This window comes from Molothrus ater, chromosome 8 (genome assembly GCF_012460135.2).
Source record: "Molothrus ater isolate BHLD 08-10-18 breed brown headed cowbird chromosome 8, BPBGC_Mater_1.1, whole genome shotgun sequence".
Classification (NCBI taxonomy): Eukaryota; Metazoa; Chordata; class Aves; order Passeriformes; family Icteridae; genus Molothrus; species Molothrus ater.
Window position 1 is genome coordinate 32,671,879 of NC_050485.2, and position 25,127 is coordinate 32,697,005.

Below are 25,127 nucleotides of genomic sequence, written 5' to 3' on the forward strand. Positions count from 1 at the left end.
ATAAGAAACAGAGGGCAGGGCCTTAAGCTGCAGCCAGGGGAGGTTCAGGTTGGACATTAGGAGGAATTTCTTCACAGAAGGGGTGGTTAGACGTTGAAGGGGCTGCCCAGGGAGGTTTGGAGTGCCCATCCCTGGAGGTGTGCAAGGAAGGGCTGGATGTGGCACTCAGGGCTCTGCGCTGGGGACAAGGCTGGACTGGATGTTCTGAGAGGGCTTTTCCAACCTCAGTGACTCAGTGATCCACAAACCGCTTCTGCCTGGCCATGTGCCATCACAAGGAGGTTTTTTTGAGGGATTACTCCCTCAGGAACCTGCGATGTCCACACACCCCGTACCACGGCGGAGAATACTCTCGTCTCCACAACGCTCTGCGCGTCACCTCCGGCAATCCAGGCGCATGTTTGGCTCGGGGAAGGTGGCGGGGTGCCGGGGGGGCCGGGAGCCGGGCAGGGACAGCCCGGAATAGCCGGGAACAGCCCGGAACAGCCCCGAGGGTCCCGAGGGTCCCGCCCTGAGGGGCCGGCACGGGAGGCGCCCCCTGGCGTCCGCCCTGCGCGCGGCACCCCGCGGCACCGATGACATCACCGCTCTGCGCAAAGAGCCGCCCGCCGATTGGCGGAAGGCAGGAGCGGGCCCAGCCAATGGGCGACGCGCTGGGCGGCAGGCCGCGCTGACGTGCTGCTCGGCCGTGCGGGGGTTTATTTTGCTTTGGGCCGCTCCGGCCGCCGCCATTAGAGGAGCGCGGGCAGAGCCTCCCCCCCCCCCCGCCGCGCCGAGTGGGAGCGCCCGCGGCCGCGGCAGCCCCGGCGCCTCGGGAGAGACCATGTCGTGAGCGGGGGGGGAGCGCGGGAGGGGGGGGGGGGCGGCGCGGGGCGCAGGCGGCTCCCAGTGCTCCGAGCGTGTTCCTGAGGGACTGAGGGACGGATCCCGGCGGAGAGGTAAAGCCCCTGTGCTCTCACTGCCCTCCTCGGGCAGCGCTGCAGGACGGGGGGGCGCGGGGGGAACGGGGGCGAGCTGAGCCGGAGCCGAGCGGGGACCCGCTGCGGGGTCGGGGGGGCTGTGAGGAGGCGCCTCTGGCGCGGCCCCGGATCCCGCTGCGGTCGGTGTCCCGCGTGGAACGGCTTGCTGAGGGCAGGCAGGCTGGCACAGCCTCCGTACAAAGGCAGGAAACTCGGATTTTTTTCTCCCGTGGCTGCTGCTCCGGACCCCGGGCTGTGGTGCCTTAGTGTGCCTGGTGAGATCATGCCTATGCTGCCTCCCTCTCACTTCTTCCCACCCTCCTGCTTTGATTCTGTTGGTGGTCGGATGTGCCTGTGTGGATCTGCACGCGGTGCTGGAGTAGGTGATGGGAGTGATGGGTCGTGTCTGCGGATTTTGGGTAGCAGAACTTCCATGGTATTGCCTATCCCATCCTTGGAAGTGTCCCAAGACCAGGCTGGACAGGGCTTGGAGCACCCTGGGATAGTGGAAGGTGTCCCTGCCCATGGCAGGGGGTTGGAACAAGATGATCTTTAAGGGTCCCTTCCAGCCCAAACCACTCCGTGATTCATTCTGTGATCACCTATTGTCGATGCTTTATCAGAAGTAAAGTACAGCGAGAGAAGTATTTCAGAATCGAGCTCGTTCTTTGGGAACCGAAGTCCAAACAAAAATTAGGAAAGTTGGATAAAGGAGTGAGGCAGACCTTGGTAATATCCACGCTGCCAGCGCCTCCCTGTCTGCCTTCACCGTCCCAGACTGCAGCAGCTTCCTGGCAGGATAAGATAAACTTGTCTGCGGAGGTCATGGATGTGTCTGTGAGTCCTTCGGATGTGTCTGTGAGTCCTTCCTTGGGAGTGACGGGATCAGCCTGTCCCCACGGCAGTCTCCGCTCCCTCGGGAGCAGCGGGTGGCAGAAATGATGGGGAAGATGGATCCGGGTGTCCTGCACGGCTGGCACAGCCCGGCTGCTGAGAACTTTCTGCTGCCACGGTGACTTTCAGCCATGGCAATAATGACAACTTTTTCTGGAATTCTTGGGGGTTGGTGTAGTAAACAAACGTTGTTTGACGGGCTTTGTGCTGTGCTTGAACAGTCTCTGCTCACCAGCTGCCTGCGGTGTCACAAGTGGTGGAGCTGGCATGTGAGTTTAGTGCTTTGATGCGTTTGTTGGGGAAAAAATTGAAAGGTGAGATGTCTTCTGTGTAGTAACTCCCTCTTTCTCTTCTTAGAGCTCGCTCTGTTGTGAGCAGAACCTTTTAACAGTAGTTCAGGAGAGATCTGTTGTAATCAGTTTTGTTTTTCCATCTGCTTATCGGTCTCACAGAAGAGGTTTGTGAGGCTTATTTATTTTTCCCCCCCTTTTTCAGTTGTTACTCAGGCAGGGGGAGACAGGTGAGGTGTTCAGGAGGTGAACAGCTCAGCAGGAGGTGTTCTGGAGCTCTTTTGCTGGCCTCCCTCCGAAGGCCAGGCTGAGTTGGTGTTTCAGCATGTGGAGGCTGGCATGTCATATGTGAAGGATCACCTCTGGTTTAAGTCTGTCACGGCGTTCAAAGAGAATAAAGCCTTGGGATGCGTTGCATTTCGTGGGCTTTGTGAAACTCTAATTATGTGCTGTAGTTCTTTTGAAGGAAAAAGAAATTGCTACCTTTACTTTCCTTCTGCAGCTTAAGCAAGGGCAGGCAGGTGGGGGTGACACTGTCATCTGTTCCTCAGGAGCTGTGTCTATTAGCATTCTCTCAGAAGTATAATTACAAATATTAATGTAATTGGAATGCTGAGTGGCACAAAAGCATCAACGGGGTTCATCACAGGAGCGTGACTTTAATTGGGGACTAATTCCAGCTCAGAATGGGTCAAGGGGACATTTTTACCTTTGTGTGTGGCCGTTCTCATTGTATGTTGTTTGACCTGTAAATTCCTCGGGGACAGGAGTTCCCACCCATCTTTGCTGCCCTTTGCAAGAAGGATCTGTAAATAAGCCAGAAGTGTAAGTAGGAAATACTTTACTGATTGAATGGGAGGTTATTTTTAATACAGTCAATCAAATAATCAAATGTTCTCTCAGGCTCTTTAAAGTGAGATTTACTGGCTCCTTCATGTGGCCTTAACTTGGGTGTTGATGTTTCTCTTTCCAGCTTCTCTTTGCCATATCAGTTCTAGCACAGATCAATACATACCTTGTCGTGATGTGCTCTGCTAATCACAGCAAAGCATTTAAACTGCTACTGCCAGTTCTCTTCATAATCTCATGCCCTTTCCTCCCCCCAAAATTTGAAGACTGGGTTATTTTGGGCTGTTCAAAATTGATGTCAACAAGTAATCCTCAGTTTAACTAGATGAATTATGATCCACAGTCTCCTGGTACTAAAATGGAACTAAACTTTAGTTTGGCAGCTGAAAATGGCTGGCTTAGCTGTAAGAGAGTTCTTAATTTTTTTTTAAAAATAGTACTGTGTGTGAGGAGGGAAACAAGGCAGAGTTGAAAAGATAATTTTTTTCAACACAGCTGATGGAGAGTTTGCCATTTCCCTTGTCAGATGGAATAGCTTGGTAAAATCAGTTTAGTAACATAGATAATTGTAACTTTGTCATGTCAGTTGAATGGAATTTATTACACCTTAAAACTTTTGTCTTCAAATTAAGATTTCAAGCATTTGGGATCCAGACACTTTGCTGGTACTTTTCATAGCATTTCTTGCATAGCTGTCATTGCTTCATCTTGCATGGGATTGTGACTGTGCTAATTTTTACATCATTGGTGGCTGGAGCACAGCTGCTCTGTGTAATTAATTTTTTTTGGAGCTTTCTTGATGTGCAAGATTAATAATTACCACTTTGGGGTCTACCAGTCAACATGCTTTAAAAGAACAACTGTCATACTAAGAGTGTGTTAATCTATAATAATATTTAGGATTTTGTATTTCCTTCTTTCGTGGCATAGGCAGGTGCTCAGGAGCTCTGTACTCAAACTGGAGTTGTGTCCACCTGGCATTTTTCAAAACAACTTTCTTTCCTCTGCTGATGTCCCATTGATGCAGGAACTCACTTTGGTGTAGACCAGGGAGAGGGGAGGTATGGAGCAGGGAATGAGGGCAGTGAAGTCTGAGGAGGGAACTGTCTTCAAGAGGGGCTGATATGGAGTCCCTGGTTCAAGAAAGCAGAAGGAAGAGTAGATTTTTTTACAAGGAACATGGGCAGGTAATACAGTGGAAGCATTGGTGGTGACTGCTATGTGCAGAGCATCTTGCCTAGGAAGCAGCCACATTTGCAGCCCTTTTGCATTTTCTACTGTACAGGAGATGTACTGAAGTTGGCATTTTTCCCTTTGGTTATTTGGGTTTGTCTTGATGTAATCTGTTCTGCTTGTTCTTAAGACAAGGATACTACTGCGTGGTTTGTTGTTGTTTTTTGTTTGTTTATTTTTTATTATGGTCTACTAAGTTGGATTTTTTTTTTCTGAGAATGGCTTGCAAATTTTAAATTAAGGACTGTTTTTACTACTAAGAAAAATACTGGAGATGACCCAGGATTTAAGATCTTTTCAGTTCAGAACTGAGCTGAAAATACCTGAAGTGCTGAGAACAAGGCGCAAAGCGAAAATGGACGTGTAACCTGCTGTGCAGGGAAAGTGGGGCTGGAAGGATGGACTTGTGTCTGCTTTGGCACGTGGAAACGGGGCTGTGTAAGTAGGACTTGTGTCTGGAGCTGGGACTGGTGAGCAAGGAGGCTGCAGCCTCCTCTTGGCCTCCCTCCTGCCGTGCCAGGAGCCAAGGCACGGTGCTGTTTTATTTGGGTTCTGTTTGCCCTGACTTTTAAGGTTTCAAAATCCTCCATGTGGTTCTTTGACTTCGGTTTGATTTAGCATCCGGTCCTGAGAAGCTGTTTTTAATAAAACACAGAAAGTTGGGGTTACTGAGGAGTTTGTGGGCATTAAGAAACTTTGGTAAGGTACGCTTGTTTTCTTGGGAACTTCTACATATTCAGGAGTTGGGGTTCCCGAGCTAAAGAAAACTGTTAGAGCCATGATTTCTGTGACTCTGGAAGGAAAAAGAAACTTGAGTGCTGTTTTTTGTTTGTTTGGGGTTTTTTTTTTGTGTGTGTGTGTGTAGGTTGTTTTCTGTTTTTCAGTGTATTAGAACTGTTTTGATCAGTAATCTTTTTGTGACTTTGAATTTACACACACTTTTATAGGTCCTCTCATTTAAAAACTCTGTGGTTCTTGGTGCAGTCAGTTGATTATCTGGAAAGAAAAATGTCTGCCATAAATCTCATAAATGTGTATAATTCCAGCAAAAATAGGAAGTTTGTTTGGTGATGGTTGGTTTATGAGAGGTTCTTTTTTTGTGGTTGTTGGGACTATAAGTGCACTGTGAGAGCTTGACTTGTGGCTAATGGGCTTGAAAGTATTCCTTGAGTCTCCAATCATCTTCCCAGTATCTGAGCAGGGATCTGTAGAGACAGCTGGCATGTTTATTCCTTGCTGTTATTTCAGTACTCCCCTGGAACAGCCTCAGTCTGCAGGTCCTGGGTTCAAGAAGTGTTGATGATCTACTTTTGGTTTTCCTGGTTCTCAGTGCCCTGGTAAGTCAGGAGTGTTCTGTCCTGGGCTTTGCTTGTCACTGACACCATCTGACAGATGGGCCAGTGGCTTCAGGTTTTACCTGCAGAGGCTTCCCCTTCCTGGGTGCCTGCTGAGCTCATTTTTGTCTTGCTGAAGGGCTCAGATGGGCTGCTGGACGAGGTACTTTTTTATTTTTGACCTCCCCATTACTGTTTAGCTGTGCAGGGATAGAAAGAAATGTCACCTCATGGCTTTTAAAAGGCTTATTTAAAGAAGGTTGTTCAGTGTTGCCTTTAGTAGAAACTTACTCCCACTCCAGAACCTGTTATTACTGTTTTAGAACTGCTACTCTGTGAAACTTTCAAGGAGTGCAGAGTACCCTGCAGTAATTAACTCAGAGATGTAAAACAGATTACTAATGTAATGTAATGTAAAACAGATTACTAATCATATGGTTAAAAAAAGGTGATTAAAAAAAACCAAACAGCTGATAATCAGTGTCTTTAGAAGGAGTTTGGGTTTGTTTTCCCTGTGGTTTTTAACACTAGTTCTTTGCATTGTGTTAAGCAGCAGCATCCACACCAGTGGACTTTGTGTGCTGTGATAATACCATTTTTGCTACTATTTTTTTCTTTTTCCCTCTTTCTGATACTTTGCTGCCTCGCCAGCATCTTAGGAAGAGCTGGATAAAATGAGTGTAGTTTGTTTGGCTCACTGGAGCTGGGACTTGCCTGAAGTGTATTCCAATAGCAAATGCTTTTAGCAAAGACAGTCCTTGGCTGTGTCTGCATGTGGCTGCCATTAATTAGGAGCCAAGTGCCCCTCGGTGGGTGCTGAGCGTGTGTTTCCATGTTTCCTTTGGAGGCAGGTGGTTTTCCTCCTCCCAATGCTGACTGCCTGTGTAGCCCTGCTGTAATTTATGGTCAGCCAGTAACGAGGAGGTCCAGGGGATAATTACAAGAAAATGTACAAGTCTTGGTGTAGTGTTCCTGCCGTTGGACAGGTTTATGTGTTTCAGGGTTTTGATGTCTGACTGCACAGTGTGTTTTCAGTCAGAGCGTGACATCTGCTTTTCCTTCTTGTGTGTGAGGATGGCTGAGAGCTAAACAAAAATGGGTCTGGTGTTTGAGGCACAGTCTAAACACAGATAAACTGTTTTTGTGTTTGACCTCACTTTTTATAAAGAAACATCTTGTTCAACTTCTGTACTTTGTCCAAGGCTAATGTCTTTTTAAAAAGAAATTTTAACGGTTCTGTTGTTTTGTTGTGTATGTTTGTGTGTTTTTTACTGTGGATCTTAAGTCAGTATTCATCTGTTGCTGTTCGTGGTCAAATTCATTAAACGCTGCTAGCTGTATTTATGCAAATCTTCTATCACAGCTCATTATTTTAAGTAATTTTGCTTGGGTTTTGATTAGTATTGTGTGGGAGATGCTGTGCATTATGTAACTGTTAAACTGCTTACCCTTGTTTGCCCAAATGGTGTTGGTTTCTAAGCAGTCGTATTTAGTCCATCCTAATGTGTAGTAACATCTCATCTGGACAGTCATTCACTTTTAATTGAGCTTAAAACAAAACAAAAGAACAACCCTGACAAAGAAAGAGAACTGAACTGCAAGCTGCTGCTACTGGATTTTTATAGGTTGTTTTCAGCAGCTAAGGCTTTCCTGGCTTTTAGTCACCAATGTAATAGAGCTAGATGGAGTTTGACCCATTTGAGATGAGTAATGACTAAAATACAAACTTGCACCATGCAAATTACACAAGAGGGTTAACTGTAGTGGCTAAGAGCACAGAAATGCTTCAAGAGATAAACATTAAAATAAAAATAAAGACAGCAGAAAGAGAAAATGTTTACTATTCTCAAATATCTGTTAATTCTGTAATGAGTTTCCAGCTTTTGCAGACATGTCCGTTTACATTAAGTTGTAGACCTAAAGTTCATTGTCAGTCTTGTATTTCAGATGTCTCCAAAGATCAGAAACTTCCCAGATGTTTTCATTCTTGGTGCATGGAGCATTAGCAAAATTGGACATCCTTTTGCATTAAAGCTGCATATAAATTCTTCTGCTTATGAAAAGTCAGCAGTTGGGTTGGAAGTGTGAATAGAATATTGAAAAGAAAGCTGAAGCAAAATCAGCGTAATTTTTCTGAATACCATAAATACCTAATAAAGTAGATTTAAGAAGCTTTGAAATGAGATATGAATCCATAAAGCAGAATGAAAACAATTTTTTATTAATTTTATGTAAATGAAACCCATCTGAATTCAGCCAATGAACAGACTTCTGAATGTGTTCAGAAGTTAATTCTTACTTTCTTGCTTTTTTTGGTTATGAGAACTGTGTTTCGTGCACTTTGTTTCTTTGTGAGTGCTGAAGTCTCCTGGATTTTAACTCATTCCTCACTTATAAAAGTTTTAGGTAGTGAGGCAGGTCATACCTAAAAATCTGCAGTAAAGGAGTATTTTTGGTGATCTGGACTATCAAAACTGAAGAAAATGTTAGAAGTCACTTAACATGCTAGATTGAAAATATTTTCATTGGAACCGTATGACTATTTACAGTTTTTTTTTCTCTCATGCACCATTACTGCTGTAGTTTATAAATTGAGTTGTGATGTGATTGGGTGTTCAATGGAATTCAGATTTGTGCCAGTCTGAGCTGGATGATGCTTCTCTTGAGACAGCAGCCTCACCCCTGCTGCTGCTGCTGCTGGGGTGAGCAGAGGGGATCCAGGTGTGTTTGGAGCAGCCCTGAGGACGGGAGGATGATGCAGGCAGAGCCTCCCTACCCTGCTTGTGTCTGTTTGATGAGAAGGGTTCTGGGTTTCTGCACTCTGGGTCCAGTTCCTGTTGTCGGCCCTGCACAGCCAGCTGCTGTTCTGTAAGGAAATCAACATTTCCTATGTAAAACCCCACCTCGTAGAGCAGCTTGCAGAAAATTATTCCAGTGCTCTTTTGCTGAGATGAGAGTGTGTTTTCTCCTTTTTGCTGCTCCCTTTGGGACTGAATCGTTGCCTTTTTAAAGAACTGTCCTAACAACCAAAGCAAACTGTGCTTGTTTGTTAAATTCCTTGCTTCAGTGTGTTTGGGCTAATGCAGAAAATGCTTCTGTGTTTGTGGCTTCACAATAATCTTTCCATTCTTTGTTATAATACATAGATACTACTGCAAAGCTTCCAGATTAAGTGCTGATCTGATCTGTTTGTTCCATTGACAGGGTCAGGGTTCTTAATTTTATTAAAATTAATTTGAGGAGATGACAATGGAGCTTATTGTTAGTTCCCATCAAACTACAGAAGCCCAGGTTCAAGCTTTCTGCTTTTAATATACTGATCTGTGGAGGGCTATACTGAGTTATTGAAAAGAAGAGCAAATAGGCTGAAGGTAGAGTAAGTTTGGGAAGGTAGGAGAAGAAAGTCAATAAATGTCCACCTTGGAACATAAGGCCAGGATTTGTGAAAGGTTTTACTTCTATACTCCTGAAGTGCTGAATAAATAGATTTAGCGATCCCTTTCTTTCAGAAAAAGGTTCTTCTGCTTATTGTATTCATCTGAAAAGTTGCTTTAGTGTTTTTAAAATAAAGAAACCAGCCTGCCTTTCTTTTTGGAGCAGCCTGTGAGAGGCAGCTGCAGGGGGGGAAGGAGGGTGGTTCTTGATTCGCCTTGCAAGTCTTGCTGAAGGCTGAAGCTGGCACCTTTGGGCTCCCTTTTTCCCTGGAAACACAAAGCAGTTTTATTTGAAAATCCATAGACATGAACCAAATGAGTTGGAGGTGGAAGCACTGATTTGATGGGTGTAATTATGTAAGGTTTCAGCCAGCACAGATGCCAGCACCATCCCAGCAAAAATCTGTGGTGTGGACTGGTCTAAATCAGCATCTGGCCTGTTTGCAGGGAGGGCTTGATGGTTTCATGAAGTGGAGCTCCATGATGTTCCTTGTTTGAGCCAAAGGAAAAACAACTTCTGGACACAGTGAATAATTAAATTGAGGGAGCATAATGTATCCTGTCATAAAAATGGTATTTGAGAACTTTGTTTCTTCTCAATTTGTGTGAGCTGTTTGGTGTTTTCCTGTGCACTCATAAAGAAGAATGTTCTTAAAAATTGAAGCAAAGCAAAAAAAAAAAAATCTGGTTATTCTAGGTCACCTTTTACAACTGACTTCATGTAGTAAAAGGGTGATCTGATAAGGTTTTGATTTGTTTTTCTGTTCTTTATACAGAACTTAATGTATTTTTCTCTTCAGTGTAGTGAGTTACTCTACAAGTATGTCCAGAAGATACTCAGCACACTGTCTAAACTGATCAACTGGAATTTATTTGAAGTTTTGTGGGTTTTAATTTCTTGTCTGCTCGTGCTTTTTGGACGTAAAGGCATGCACCTGCACTTCACAGTCACTGTGTTGCTATTTCTCTGTCAGAGGAGGCGCTCTGTGATTCAGCTTCTCCTCTGTGAGGAATCTAAAATAACAAGTTGACTTGAAAACAGAGTCAAAGAAGTAATTGGGGAAAAATGTAATAAGCTTCAAACTGCTGATGCTGTATCATCAGTAAATCACAGAGTGGTCTGAGTTGGATGGGACCTTAAAGCTCATCTTGTTCCAATCCCCTGCCATGGCTAGGGACACCTCCCACTATCCCTGTTGCTCCAATCCCCTTGGCCACTTTCAGGGATCCAGGGGCAGCCTGGATTCCACAGATTGCCAGGGCCTCCCCACCCTCACAGGGAACAAGTTATTCTTAATACCTAATCTAAACCTGCTCCCTTTCAACGTGGAGCCATTTCCCCTTGTCCTGTCACTGCAGTTCCTGATGTGAACAAATTGGATGGGTCTGGTGTCTGTGACCTCCAGCTCTGCTCCCACCAGACCCATCTATGGGAGCTACTGTGGTGGGTAGAATTGGAGGTCAGATCAAGTAAAAAGCAATAAAAAACCCCCAATGATGAATTTCCTCCCTGTACTTGGTGTTGGCAGAGCTGTCAAGGAGGAGAAATTGTGTTGCTCTATTGAGCCTTTTTATATTCTTTACTTCATAATAACCTGAGGCCTTGTGTTCAGAGGTGGTGAGCTCATATCTCAGAGGCTTTCAAAGCTGCACATACTCATCCTCTGGAAGAATTATGTCTGAGAGCACCTGCTTTTTAAGTGGCACAGAAGATAATTGCAGCTAAAAAGCTGATCTTGTGATATGTATGAAAGCTTTCCTGTAAGGTGGGATGTCCTGAGCTATTTTGTTTCCTGAGTAGTATCTCAGTACTTGTTTAGATTGTTTTTGCAGCCAGCTGCTTTCCAACTTGAGCTGCAATCTCCTTTCCCAGTCCCAATATCACTAAAACAGATGATGTCTTGTTTTCATGCCCCATCCCAAATGTGGGTTGAGATTTGTCTGCAGTGGGAGCTGCTTTGTTAAAGGCCTTACAAACCAGGGCAGGGAAAGAAACCATGCCCAGTTACACATACCCATCACAGACTGTTTATGGATTTGATGGGAAGCATCACCTACTCCAACCAAACCAACTTCTGCCCCAGTAGGAATTATTCTCAAGCACTGGAGTATTGGGACAGCCACTTTTGGTGGTCCTTGGTGGCACAGCCTGTTGGTGGCAGTGGGCAGGTGCCTGGGCAGTGTGCTCCTGCCTTCTCTGTTCTGAAAACCCTGTTCAACTCTCCTATGTTTCTAACTACAAAACATTAATTCCTAAAAAACCTCTACTGTTTCTAGAGAGAAGAAGCTTATTAAGAAAGTAATTAAAAACCTTATTTTGGGAATTGGGGGAAAAGCTTTCACCAAATGGAATAGATAAATCTAGTGTCTAGTGTACTCATATAGGAGGTGCTTTGGCAAAGTAGAGAAACTTTTTTTTTCCTTAAAATTCCCAAAAAGTCTTCCTTGCAAAGTCACCTTTAGTAAAATCAAATTAACTTTGTATTCTCCTGTATATATGCATTTTTCACTTCTTTGTCACAGATATGAGGCACCTGGTATGATCCAACTCCTTTTTTCCCCATTATAAATGGGCATGGACATCTGTCAGGAATGGTGGAGGGGAAGCAGCAGGAAATGTGATTGCCTTTTCAGCACATTCCTCAGTGTGACACAGTTTTATAATGTAGAGGTGGGAGTGAAGTGCTCTGCAGGCTGTTCAGTACTGTGGAACCCGAGCTTTGAGAGAGCTTTCTGTGTTCCTGATTGCTCCTGAGCTTCCATGCAGCATAAATATGGATTGCTCTGGAGAAGGATCGTGCTGCCCTCTCCTCTGTGCCAGCCATGCGATAGCCCCTCATTCATGCAGCCACCTGATCTGCTGAATAGATCACTTGAGCTCTTGGAAAAAAACCATGTTCAGTGCTGGAGTCCTCAGGAGCAGATAGTAGGAGGAAGGCTGGCAAATTTAAGTAGAAGTTTCAGCTATGCCTTGATAGAGCAAGGTGTGTCTGAAGGTATTCTAGTGGAGAATGTACTAACTCATAAAACACTGGCTAATTGGGGAACAGGTATTAACTAATTTTTGGGTTGATGTGTCTAGTTTTGAATTTAATCCTGTTGTGTAGCTTGTGAGTTTTAGTTTCCTGGGCTCTGAGTGGTTTTGTTAGCTGAGAGAGTAGCAATATGATAAATAAGAAGTGTCAGTCAAGTGATGTGACAAGTTTGTATTTATTCAGTTTTGCCTTGTTAAAAGCAGCACTTTGGTGAGTTTTACACACTGGGTAACTATTCTGGGGTAAGGGAGGAAATGCTGTGTACGTTTGTCTGTTTGTCCTTTATCTACCTGCCTCACCCTTTCCCTCTATTATGCTTTCTACACAAAGCTTTTTCTGCCTTCCCCATCCAAAGTTTCAGATTGCAGTGAGAGTGTTCATGGATGTTTTGGTGTGGACTTGTTGCTTGGATCTACTTCTTTTACTTCAGCAGATTGACCACTAGTGTGGCCACTGTTTTTTTATAAATATTGGTTTATTTTTACCAGTCTCTCGTGGCCTCAACAGGTCATGACTGGGTTTAACTGAGTAAATTGGGATTAGAATAGGTGTGGCATTTAATAATTAACTTTCTGGTTACTCAGGTCCAGTAGGAAACCTGTAATGAGTCTGTTTTCATTTTGTTTACAGGAATAGTTATCTGCTTAGTCTCATCCTTCAAATTCGGCAATCTGAAGAAAAGGTCTGAGCCAGCATGAAGACAGAATCCCCTCTTCATTAGAGAAAAAGTGAGTTGGAATGGGTTTGAAATCTGAATTTGTAGCATGAAAGTACGGTCTTAGCCTGCCAACACACACAGCTTGTGCTTGCTTTCAAGTGACATTTTCACCATGTAACCCTATTGATACGGGTGATGTCCAGTCAAGACCTAGTCTTGGTTAAGCACATTTCTAAACTTTTCACATTGAAAGTATTTTATGTAAATTCCACCACCCTCCTTTTCTGAGAGAACTGCTTACCCACTGTGTAACTGCCCACCTGATACACTCTGTCCTTCTGTGAGGTCTGTTACAGGACCTAGACTTTGTGTTCCTTTTCTTGTACTGCTGGATTCATACTGAGTTTTATTTTAATAATTTAATATTTATTACTTGCTTCTGTAGCTGTACTGGTCATTTCTCCAGTATTCTCAGTGCTTAATGGCTATTCTGAATTTGCTGGGAATTGCAAATTTGAAGAGTTTCAGAAATGTAGGACTCATTTTTGCACTAGTAAATTGTGAACTCTGCACGTAAAATGCCGGTAGGTCAAGTCTTACCCTTTTCATAGTGATTTTACTCCCCTTAGATGTTGTAATAATATCAAATAAAAAAGACTGCCTGTTAGGCCAGCCTGATTTTTACATCCACGGGGTTAAATCTCATTCATTTGTTGTTTTGAACAGCTCTTTTACTGGCTCTGTGTACTGATGGTGTGTTCTGACCCCTCAGCTTTCTGCTCGCCGCAGTTCATTTCAAGGAGTGCACGATGACAGAGCGTGGAATTAAATGGGCCTGTGAGTATTGTACATATGAGAATTGGCCTTCTGCAATCAAGTGCACCATGTGTCGTGCCCAGAGACCCAGTGGAACAATTATCACAGAAGATCCTTTCAAAAGTGGCTCCAGTGATATCGGGAGGGACTGGGATCCTACGAGCACTGAAGGAGGGAGCAGTCCTTTGATCTGCCCGGATTCCAGCGCAAGACCAAGGGTTAAATCGTCCTACAGTATGGAAAGTGCAAATAAATGGTCGTGCCACATGTGCACGTACTTGAACTGGCCAAGAGCTATAAGGTGCACCCAGTGCTTGTCTCAGCGCAGGACCAGGAGCCCCACGGAGTCCCCTCAGTCCTCGGGCTCCGGGTCCAGGCCGGTCCCTTTTTCCGTGGATCCGTGTGAGGAATACAATGACAGAAATAAACTGAACACAAGGGCTCAGCACTGGACTTGTTCTGTTTGTACATATGAAAACTGGGCCAAGGCCAGAAAATGTGTTGTGTGTGACCACCCCAGACCCAACAACATTGAAGCAATAGAACTGGCAGACACAGAAGAGGCTTCTTCCATCATAAACGAGCAAGACAGGGCTCGGTGGAGAGGCAGCTCCAGTAGTGGTAATAGCCAAAGAAGATCTCCACCAACAACCAAACGTGAATCTGATGTGAAAATGGACTTCCAAAGAATTGAATTGGCTGGAGCTGTTGGCAGCAAGGAGGAGCTTGAAGTTGACTTCAAAAAACTAAAGCAAATAAAAAATAGAATGAAAAAGACTGACTGGCTGTTCCTAAATGCTTGTGTGGGTAAGTTGTTTACTGCTACCTTCTGCTCTTGTGCTGGCGGTTAAATATTTTGGGAGAATGAAGAATTAAAACAGAAACTTGGCATTTGATTTCAAACCAGCTTTTTTTATCTCTGCATTTCCATTTTAAAAAGTAAGCCAAATGTAGAGGTTCCTGAAATAGCACCTGCTGAGAGAGGCTGTGAAGTTCATCCATAATCTGAACAGGGTTAGATGTGTCTCAAGTGTACTTGGACTTTTTTGACCTTTTGTAGAAATGGATATTCTTGTAACCAAATCCTGTTGTTCCATGTAATTGTCAAAAGGTGGAAAAATCATAAAGCCAATCTACAGAACACGAGTGCATATAGTACTGTAAAAAATGCCATTAATGGATAATTAAAATGACTTTTCTTTTTGCTATGGCAAGACATGCTCTGTAGAGTCAGCAGCTGCAGCTTGGGAGTATTTGTAAACAGTGTAGAGCTTGCAACAGTACAAGATGCTCTGTCAGATGTTAAAAATAACACCAAAATATGTAGCTCCAAGAAACTGCATGTGTAATACTGACCTTGAAAGTAATAATGTTGTATTAATACACATACTGTGTTGTAAATGTTTACAGGCTTTCTGAAAGTATTTTTGAAGTCAGCTGCTTCGAAAAACATTCAAATACCAATTTTGTTTTGTATTTTAGTGCTTTCCTAAGGAAATGCTGGATAATTCTCGCGGTGCTGTTAAAGAACAGAGCCATGTGAGAGCAGGGTTTTCTTCAGTTATTGACCTTGTGAGTTAACTCCTGTGCTGTAGCTTCCCAGAAGCAGATATCGCGTGCCCCAGCATACGAGCAGGTTCAACACTTGAAATATGCAACTATTTTTAGAGTAAAACACTTCATTTGAAACTCTGGCTCCACTAGTATGTCTCATGCTGTTCCTTAATGTTTCACAAAGTCACTTCATGGTTGTTGTAATCAAAAAGCTAATTAGTGGAGCTGCTTTGTTTAACATATTTGATCAGGTGTAAATGTTTTTGTGGGTATGCCGTGTTTGGTTTCTCTGAGCTAATAAATATTCTAGTTTATTTTTGTGTTGTGTGAGTAGTTAGACATGCACACTTCCTTTTGGAAGAGATGCCTCAGTATTTCCTGATACCTCCAGTTCCTTACGACCTTTTTTCCTTCTGAAATGAAGCAGCTGAAATTCTGCATGGTATTTTTTACGTTATTGAGTACCACAGGTCAATTGTTGGAGGTTGTTCCTGTGCCTTACAAGGGTATTTATCTTGGATCCTGATAACTATTGTATTAAATATTTGGCTATTTTTCCCTTTGGTTTTTCAAAAGTGATTTTTTTTTTGAGTATTCTAATGTTACTTGGAATATTTCACACCTTCTGATTTAACCTGTGTGGGAAGGGTTGTATTTATATTTAAGAACGTGGGTTTACAAGTATTTAATGTTGTTTGTGACTGTATAGTTGTACATAAAACCCAAAACCATGTTCATGGAAGTTTTGTAATGCAATAATGATTTGGTCTGAAGGGATCTTGGTGAGAAAAGCAGAATGCAGGTGGAGTTGTGTGCTGATTGTTACTGCTGCCTGCTGAAAGCTTTCATGGATTTCTCTCTCTAACTTAAACACCTCCTGTACTCCTGGGGGAGAGGGATGAGGGGGGCACAGGAACCAGCAAACAAAGCTGGTAATTATCTGTCCTTTAGCTCAGAATTTCATTTTATATATTGCAGATATAATTTATTTCCCCAAATACTCCATGTAATAGGAATAACCTTAGGAAGATTGATGAAAGTTGCATGGATTCTTTTGTGCTTGTCTCTGGTTGTTGTGTAGTGTATCTGTGCTACAAAAGTGCACCAGTTCAGCCAGTAATCATTAAAGCAATAAGCTGAATTTCTGCTTGTGATCTTCGTGTGGCATACTTAAACCAGTTTAACTGTCAATTGAATAATTTTGCCTAAAGCATCTGTTTTTACCATTGCAATCAAGTGGGTCACTGTTACTAAGTGAGTTCTGTTTGTTTGCCAGCTGGAACTCTTGGGAAGTTTTAGCTGAGCTGAACATTTGTCAGTCCTTAGCCAAGCAAAATTATAAAATAGGACAAGTTCATGTTAAATACCAAGTAAATTTGTGAACATTGATGACCAAGAATTTGTGTGTTAACCTGCTCCATCTGACAGATGGTGCCTAACAAGGTTTGGGGGCTTCAGACTGAAACCTCCAAGTTTAAGATCAGTCAGTTGTGGAGGGTCCATTTGCTTTGAATCCATCTTTTGTAGGAGAGATGTTAAAATGTTAACTTTTAAAGTTAGCCCTGAAGTTAAAAATAACGATTAAAGGAGTAGGAGGAATTCTTGGCAGAATGGTTATTTTCTTTTCTCTTAGAAGATATTATCTGTCAGAAGGTACCAAGGAAAATGTCTGATACTTCAGGACAGCTGTTTGGTTGAACTCCCTCTTCACATCTCTACTCCAGTACAAAATTCTTTTTACTAGATTTTAAATTTAATGTCAAATTTCATTAAAAAACACGTATCAGACTACTCTTTTCCACATCTGTTCTTTTTAGCTAAAACATGGAAAGATGTGTATAAAGCAGATTTAAGAAGAGGTGTGTGTTAGTATTTTTTTGTTTTGTTTTGTTGGAGGCATCCATTAATGCTTTTCCCACCTCAGTAAGTAAATGTGTCATCAAGGCTTCTGTTCCTTGCAAATCCAGGCTGGACAAAATGTGATGAGTGCAGCTCTTGCCTTTCAGCATGAATAGTTTCCTTGATGGAGGGTATTCCTTCCAAATCACAAGGATTAGTGGTATTCCCCCATTCAAACTCTGCCAGCAAATGTACTGAATGTTGCCTTTTTTTATTGACTTGTTTTTTTCAGAGTGAGTGTATCTGTTGGGTGATTCTCTCTCAGAAAAATGAGATTTTAAACTGATTCATGTGGTTGAAATGGATTAAAATCCTAGCAGAAACTGGAGTAAGTGTGTCTTGCTGGCTTCCTCCAAATGCCAATTTAAATTACAAATGGTTTCTGCAATGACACCAATGTTTGCTACCACAGTGGCCTAGAACAAGATTAATGTTGAGTCCAAGGTGACTCATTTCTTAGGGGAGGGAACTGATGTGCACTTAAATTAAACTTTATTACCTTTTCTATAACTTATGGTACCTGTGGCAGAGGTTGTCAGGCAGTCCTGGTGGCCTGTGGGAATGACAGAATGTGATGTACAGCCATCAGGAGTTCCTGTGGGGCCTGCTGAAGCTGCTTCCAGCTGGCTGTGGATTCAAGGAGTACAAATGGATGAGGATGGCTGTGCCTGTAAAGCCTCTCTGGCATCCAGAGTTTGCTTGGGTGTTACCCTGGAGCTTCCCATCTCCTGGCACTTCAGGGCTGGGTTGGACAGTGGTGCTGGCAGAGTGTGTTTGCTGCAGGGCACTGCTGGGGATTCTTGAGTTGTGAGTACACTCCTTAGCGTGAGCTGCTAGATTTAAAAGTAAACTGCATTTCTTCCCCTTTTCCTTTCTCCTCCCCTGCTTGTCACCTGCTGCAAGAGTGTGTTCTTCTCTTGGGTCAGGTCAGTAAGGTGGGTATTGCTGTCAGAGCTCCCTGTGGGGATGGTGCACACATTCTTCTCAGCTCTGTGAAAGAAACCACTAAGAGTGTGTTTCTTAAACAAATCCAAAGTATTTAGAGCAATCTGTGATGAATCTTGTTTTGCAGTACATCCTTAAAAGGACTGTAACTTCATTCCTAGTATTCCTATTTATGTCTGCTTAGTTTTTCCTTTGTCAACTGTTTTATCTCTCCATTAGATTTTTGAATTAGTGCCAGATATGTTACCCAGGCCTTCAGAAACCCTGTGGGCAAGGAGAGTCTCCCTGGCCAGACATTGGTATGGAGTTGGCTGGGCTGTGTCCCACGCTGCCCTGCAGCTCTGGGAGACACAGGGGCACCTCCTGCTCTGTGTCCTGCACAGCCTCTGGCTCTTCTCTGAGTGTTCTAAAGGCAGCCTGAAGGAGCTGACATGAACAAGGTGCTTTCAGCTGGCACTGCCCCCCAGAGTCATCCCAGGTGCCCCTTGCTGTCCTCCTGGCTATTTGAAAAGAAGCTGGATATAAGGGATGTTTTTGTGGGAGGTGTGGGGGTTTTGTTTCTCTTTGCTGGTGTAGTGAGTTCAGACTGACTTCCTCATCACATCCAGGGTACAGCTGAACCTTGATGCTTCTGTTCATGCTGTGCAGTGGGAGTGGGGAGTGCCTGGGTGGGAACAGGCTGGGCACCTGTCCTTGCTGCTGTCAGTCTGGGCTGGAACTGTTCAGGGAGGTGCAGCATGGATCACTCACTGCCAGGGTGTGCCTGGGGACTCAGCCAGTCCCTGGTGGGAGTGGTACAGCCCAGCCTCCTTCCCTGTTCCCCCAGGACAGGGGCAAGCATGACTTTGCTGCTGGGCCAGTGATGTAAGATCACAACTCTCACTGGGCTGGGAGAGCTCTGTGTAATGTCATCTGTGCCTTGGACAGCTGTCCTGTCACAAATGCTTTACATTTGTGTGTGTACATCTTTGAGACTGAGGAGAACTCTGCCTGCCTTACTCCCTGGCAGAAAATCATAACTCCTTTTACTTTGGTCTCTTGACTACTTGTCTTAAACACTGTGATATTTTATGCTACAAATAATTGAATAAATGATCAAGTTAAAACCACTTATTTCAATTTCCCTTAGAAGCACTGATGGTTAACTTTAATAATTAACTTTAATGATTTTCCACTGTCCAGCCTCCCTTTGGAGTACAACCCTGCAAGTAACAAGGGGTGTGGATGCCTCTGACAGATTGGAGAGGGATAAGGACATCTTTAAACAGTTGTTCTTACATCTGTGCTGCTTTGTCTTGTAATGATACATTCAAAATGTACTACATGGATTGTGAGTAGGGAGAAGAGCTGTTTGCCTGGAACAAAGAGTAACCAATATTCATGCTCTTCTGCATTGAATGGCTTCAGGATTTAGGTACATGTCTTCTTGGAACTATTTACTTCTTTTTTTAGCTAATGCAAGGTGCTGAGCTTGAAGAATCAAAAAAACCTTAATATACAGAAGTCTCTGTGTCATTACCTAGAGAGTGACCTGCTGTTGGTTGTGTACTCATACTGACAGGGGAGGCTCTGGAAATCCAAAAAGAGAAGGAACAGAAGGGTGTGTAAAAGGCCCATAAAGGTTTTTCAGACAACCCTTCTTTTTTATAAATTGATGTGTCACATTTGCTTACAAAGCAATCTGTCCTTCAGGACAAATTCTTCCTTGGATGAAATTGTGAGTCACTTACTATCAATAAAACTTCATTTATGGCCACCTGATGTGCCCCTGGTGGAGCTGGAAGAGCCTGAGGGCTGACTCAGCTCCAGAAAATGCCACAGGTCCTCAGCAGTCTGTGTTAGAGGAGAAGAGATTCTTAAGAGGTGTCAGAATTAGGTTTTAGTGGGTCAGTTGATCAGCCTCTCACTTGCTGGCACTTAAACCAATCTTAGGATTAGTCCTTAGATGAGTAAATGAGAGAGAGCATATATGTGACAGACCACTTGCAGTTGTATCTGTGGCAGAAGAGAAGCAGCACAGGGCTCTGTCTCTGATCTGTTTTATCTTACAGCAGGAGCTGTGTCCACTTCTGACTTCTAAAATGTAGAACTTGGTTGTTTGAGCAATTTGCCTTCTCTTGCCAGGCAGTTGAAGGCATTGTCCCACACGGGAGGCCCAGTGACCTCTTTAAGATGAAATGTTTCCTTTTGCAGTCTGCTCAGATGGAAGATGGTTATTGGAGGCATTGCTGCCTTCTTGAACCCCAGAAATCCCTAATCCCAGGTTGTTCTTTGGATACTCACAACTGCAGCAGTCTGCTGAAAGAATTTCATTACTGCATTTGCAGCTTGTGCCAGCCAGTGCCCCACAGCTATCAGAAAGGTACTGAAGTAAATAAAGGCTGTGCTGTGGTATTTTCCTTGGGGATTTTTCTATCTGGCTGTTCTGAAGCCACTGGAAAAGTGCTGTAAGGGAAAAGAGGACTTGGTTTTCTAGAAATGCTTGTAAGCCTATCTTGCATATTTTCCAAGTTTCTATAACTGCACTAAACCCAATAAATATTTACATGTTCTAAAGAACAAACTTAATAGCACCTTAAGCTGAAATAGTTTGGTTTTAGCAGCTAATTCTTATTTAATATGAGGATAATATTGACATCTAATAAAGAAGAGGTTGTAAAAGTTGTAGGAGGATCAAGATGATAAGAGTTATAATTGGGTGATTAATATATATTTAAATTTAGTCTTTTGAAATACCCTTCTTAATTTCTATCATCTAATATATACTAAGATTGCAAATGTCTGATCTGTGCTGTTTTTAAGAGGCAGAGCTTTGCTAGAAGAAGAAAAAAACCTTGGCTCCTGATGCTGTGCAAGTCTTCCAATAAGAGGAAATGCCTGAATTGCAAAACGGGAGCACAGTTCAATCTGTAAATGCAGAATTCTGACTTGCACTTGTATTTTCTCATGGCATTCTGTCTTCTCCCTTAGGATGTCAGACCATAGTCAGACATTTACATTGGGCCAAGCAGAATTTCAGGGGTACACACAAAGAGTGGTGCACTCAGGGGCAACAGCAAAGGGACATTTCTGGAGTCCCCTTTAAAGGAAAGCTGTGGTTGTGTGGATCAGGAGCAGGCACTGAGTCACTGGGATGTGTTTGCATTTGTGCTGCTCTTGAAGCCAATCAGGGCTGTGCCCTCACAAGGGTTTGAGCTCCTGGAGGCTCCTGGCTGTTCTGGGAACCATCTTAAGGCAAATGCCACTCTTCCTTTTGACATTTTACCAGTCTGGGGAATGCAGTGGGTGTCAGTGGGGAATAATCCAACTGGCACAGGACACAATTCAGGCTGCTTGTGTAAGTAATGAGGCACTTCTGTGTTGTGAAATGCTGGGAATTATAACATCAGTAAATATTTCTGTAGTATTTCTCATAAACAGTGGGGGTTTTGAGCTCTATTTAAATAGACTTAATGAATTGGAGGCTCTGGCTCATCCCACAGAAATCAAAGCCTTTGTAGGAATGTGCCTCCTATTGTCAATACAAGCATATTCAGGTCTCATTTTAGTATGGTGATACTGAATTTCAGAATTGCAGGCGTGGTACATGTAGACAAATTCACCTTATAGTTTTGGGGCAAGATTTGTGTTTTCTGGTTCATGTTTCTAACAGTCAGCCTATTATCAGTCACTGTTACATTTTGTGTTCACTGCTGCCTTGGGTTGTATGGACTGGCACTGTAAGCAGGGTGCCGTGTGATTTTGGTGCTGTCAGGAATTTTCCCCGTTCTTCTGAAGTGGCTACATGGAGTAGATATTTGGTAGAACAGGTAAAGAGAAATGTTAACTTCTTGCTGTGGCTCAGAGGGGCCAAGGAGGCTTGTAATGCCCAAGGAGTATCAGCCCTGTGAGTTGGACTAGACAAACAGAAACTTCCTGATGCTTCCCCCTGCTATAAAGAATAATTTAAACCTGTTTGGATTAAAAAACAGAGGATGACCAGATAGTATCCATGCCCACAGTCACATTGCCATCTCTCCATGAGCTGTAGCTGTGCTGGTTTGTATCATAAAGCACACCAATCCTATCCCTAAATACTACTAAAAATACATATCTTTATTTTTTTTTAATAAGGCCTAGAAAGCATACTCAGTTTGCCTGGTTTGGATGTATTACTTGATCTTGAGCTTAAGCTTCATCAGCAAAGTTTAGAAATGTACTTTTTAACTGACAGCTTATATAACAATTTTAGTAATTCTAGGACATGGGGCTTTGAGGAACGTCAAGCATTGCAAGACGTGGGAATAAACTTCCAGAACTGGCAGTGCTGCATGGAGCACATGTCACTGATCTGGATCCTTATTGCAGCTTGTAGTAGTTGGTGCTTGAAAAAGGCATTGCCAAACCTCATGTGACCACCCCAGCATCAGCCTTGGATCTCAGTTGTTGCTGAGGTTTGATGAAGAGTGGGATGATAATAAGCAGCTGAGGGTGGGGGACTGGAAGAACAATTAAAATGATGAATTTCCCAGTAGTAGGCTGTAGTAAAATGTACTGCTTTACTGCTTGACAGACTGGCTGGAATGTGATTTGGGTCTGATCATCTGTCACCAAAAGATCATTTTAGGGATATTTGTGTGAATTTTGAAATCAGTTGTGGGTATTTGGATTCTCAGAGTGGCCACCTGCCAGTCTTGGGTGGTCTTTGGTGTGTTTGTCTTGGGGAATGTGGTGGGAGGGCAGATGTGGTACCAGGAGTCTCCCCTGTGTAGTAGGAGTAGTTAAAATTCAAAAAGGGCTGATGTGCCTATTGGCCTTTAACAAGGTGCTTCTCCTAAATTAATGTAACAATAAAAAAATAAGGATATCATAAGATAGCAGAGAACTCGCTGTTCTATCAAGTTTCTTCTTTCCTCTGATTCTTGGGTTTGCCAGAGCTGTGGTATAACTTGTTTTAAGAGGGCAGGTCATGAGAAATTTGATTTGTTATCTGGATACACATACACATCTACACACACACACAAAATACCAGTTTGGAGTAGTTGCTTGGAATGATCATTGCAACAGCCATGAGGAATTGCCTTATCAGTGGCAGAAATGTTGCTTGCATGGAAATAAAGTTCTACACTTGGCACTTCTGACTCCTACAGAGCAAGAACTAAAATGGGACAGACAAAACTCATCTGGGGAGAACACACAGGCAGGCACTGAATGAGAGAGTAGTGCTGGGGAGGAACAGGAATGTCTTCTTTACAGGAGACAGACACATGCAGCACAAAACTAAAAAATACTGTCTGTGTGGTTTTCCTTCTGCCCTGGCCTGTTAGGACTTTGGAATGAGCGGGTAGATACTGTATGACTAAAATTTGCAGTTGAATTGTTGTTCTGGAACTTCTCTGCTTCAGACCACTGTTGAATAATCAAACTGTTATCTGTGGAAGCTTACACAGCTCAGCTGATAACTTTGTAGAGAAATGTCTTGCGCTGATAATCCATTTTCCTCGTGTTTCTTCTTCTTTATAATCTCAGCATTCAAAATGATAGTTTTTGGCTGAGCTAAGAATGCTTTTCTAAATCCTGGATTAACCAGCAAGCCAGTGGTTAGTGTGCTTCTCTGCTAGCAGCCATTTCAATTTGTTGTGTTGGAGTTTTTTTAATTTTGGTAGGGGATTTTTACTTGTTTGGGATGAGGGGGTGGGAAGTGTTGTGGTTTTTTCCTTTTTTTATTTTAATTTCATGTCCTGAGTGGGAGTGATTGTCCTGACTGGGTTTGATGACCTTTCCTGTTCATCAGCTTTTCTGTCTTGGTGAGCAAATGAAGTGAAGGATGGAGTTGGGTCTCAGTCTCCAGCCTCCACTCAGCTGCTGACTCTCAGGAGCTGGGAAGGAGGTTTAGCTGCAGAAAACAGGGCCAGGGTTTTCTCATTTGTCACCTGTGCTCTTCTCTGCTTGAGCTGCTGCAACAAGGGCTGCTTCTCAGGAGTGAGATTCTGTTTACTGCTCCAGTAAAGATGGCTTTAGGGACACTGTTCTGTTTCCTCAGTTCAGCACTGCACTGTTCTCTTGTGGACCACGTACCTAAAATAGAATATATTTGAAGGAATTTCTAAATTTAGGAAGTCTTATATTGGAACAGATCCTGTTAGCAGCTCCACATCTTACTGATGGTGTATTCTGATAATTGCAGCTAAAGAATACATTCAGCATCATTGGTCTTGATAGGAAGCATGGTACATAAATCAAGATTTCCAGGGACTTTAGAAGATGTTGGGTCATTTATTGTTCCTCTCATCTTGCTCTAGAAGGTACACACAGTGTATTTAATTTTTCTTTAATTCAGTTTTAATAGAGTATCCTGAGTGAAACTCTCAGGCTCCATTAGTAGCAGAGATGATGAGCTGAAGAGAAAAAATTATGCTTTGTACCGTTTGTACTGTTTGGAAAAAATAAAACTTTCAGTCCAAAAACCTTTTAATAGATCCTATTTCTATGATCTGGTAATTGGTGATAAAATAATCAAACTAATCTCTTCACTATGAAAAATTACTTTCTCTCTGGTCAAATGAAATGCTCATGTCTGTTACTGCTGGTGTTTCATCATGGATCCACTTCTGAGCTGCCTTTTGATCTCTTACATTTTGTACCTAGTGTGGGTAGTAGAAATGGTCTGAGAGATGAGGTAAGTGTAAATATTTTGTAGCCTTCTGCCTAAAATAATAAAAATTTGGCAAGTTTCTTGCTATGCAGCTGATGATCGTCTGTTTGGCCTATAACAGCACAGCTACAGGTGAGCTGTGAGATGAGGTGGCTTGTTCCAGAATGGCTCCCTGGTGTCTGAAATGGGCTGTGTGTTGTTTCTCTGCCCTCAGGAGTTGTGGAAGGTGATTTGGCTGCTGTGGAAGCCTACAAGTCATCCGGAGGGGACATTGCCCGGCAGCTGACGGCGGACGAGGTGCGGCTGCTGAACCGCCCGTCCGCCTTCGACGTGGGCTACACCCTCGTGCACCTGGCCATCCGCTTCCAGAGGCAGGACATGCTGGCCATCCTCCTCACTGAGGTGAGCTCCCCTGGCCCTGGCAGCCATGGAGCAGCACTGCAGGGAACTGCACCCCAGTGTGCAGCCAGTGGCACGCAGCTCTGCTTTGTGCTGGGGGTGGAATTCACGTGAATTGCCGCCTTGTGCCTTGGATTTCTCCTCAAGGAGTGAGTTTGCTTTAAGAGACTCCCTTGTGATGGTCCTGAGGATGT

The 25,127-nt window shown here is 43.4% G+C and overlaps 1 protein-coding gene across 1 annotated transcript in view; it reads left to right on the forward strand.

The window, feature by feature from the left end:
* The first annotated feature begins 714 nt into the window (after positions 1-714).
* Positions 715-25,127, forward strand: part of ZRANB1 (zinc finger RANBP2-type containing 1) — a 41,524-nt gene continuing 17,111 nt past the window's right edge. The window contains exons 1-4 of the mRNA XM_036385203.2: positions 715-938; positions 12,659-12,756; positions 13,459-14,309; positions 24,749-24,936. Of these exons, the coding sequence (XP_036241096.1) occupies positions 13,496-14,309; positions 24,749-24,936 (1,002 nt within the window). The 5' untranslated portion in view covers positions 715-938; positions 12,659-12,756; positions 13,459-13,495. The remainder of the gene's footprint in view (positions 939-12,658; positions 12,757-13,458; positions 14,310-24,748; positions 24,937-25,127) is intronic.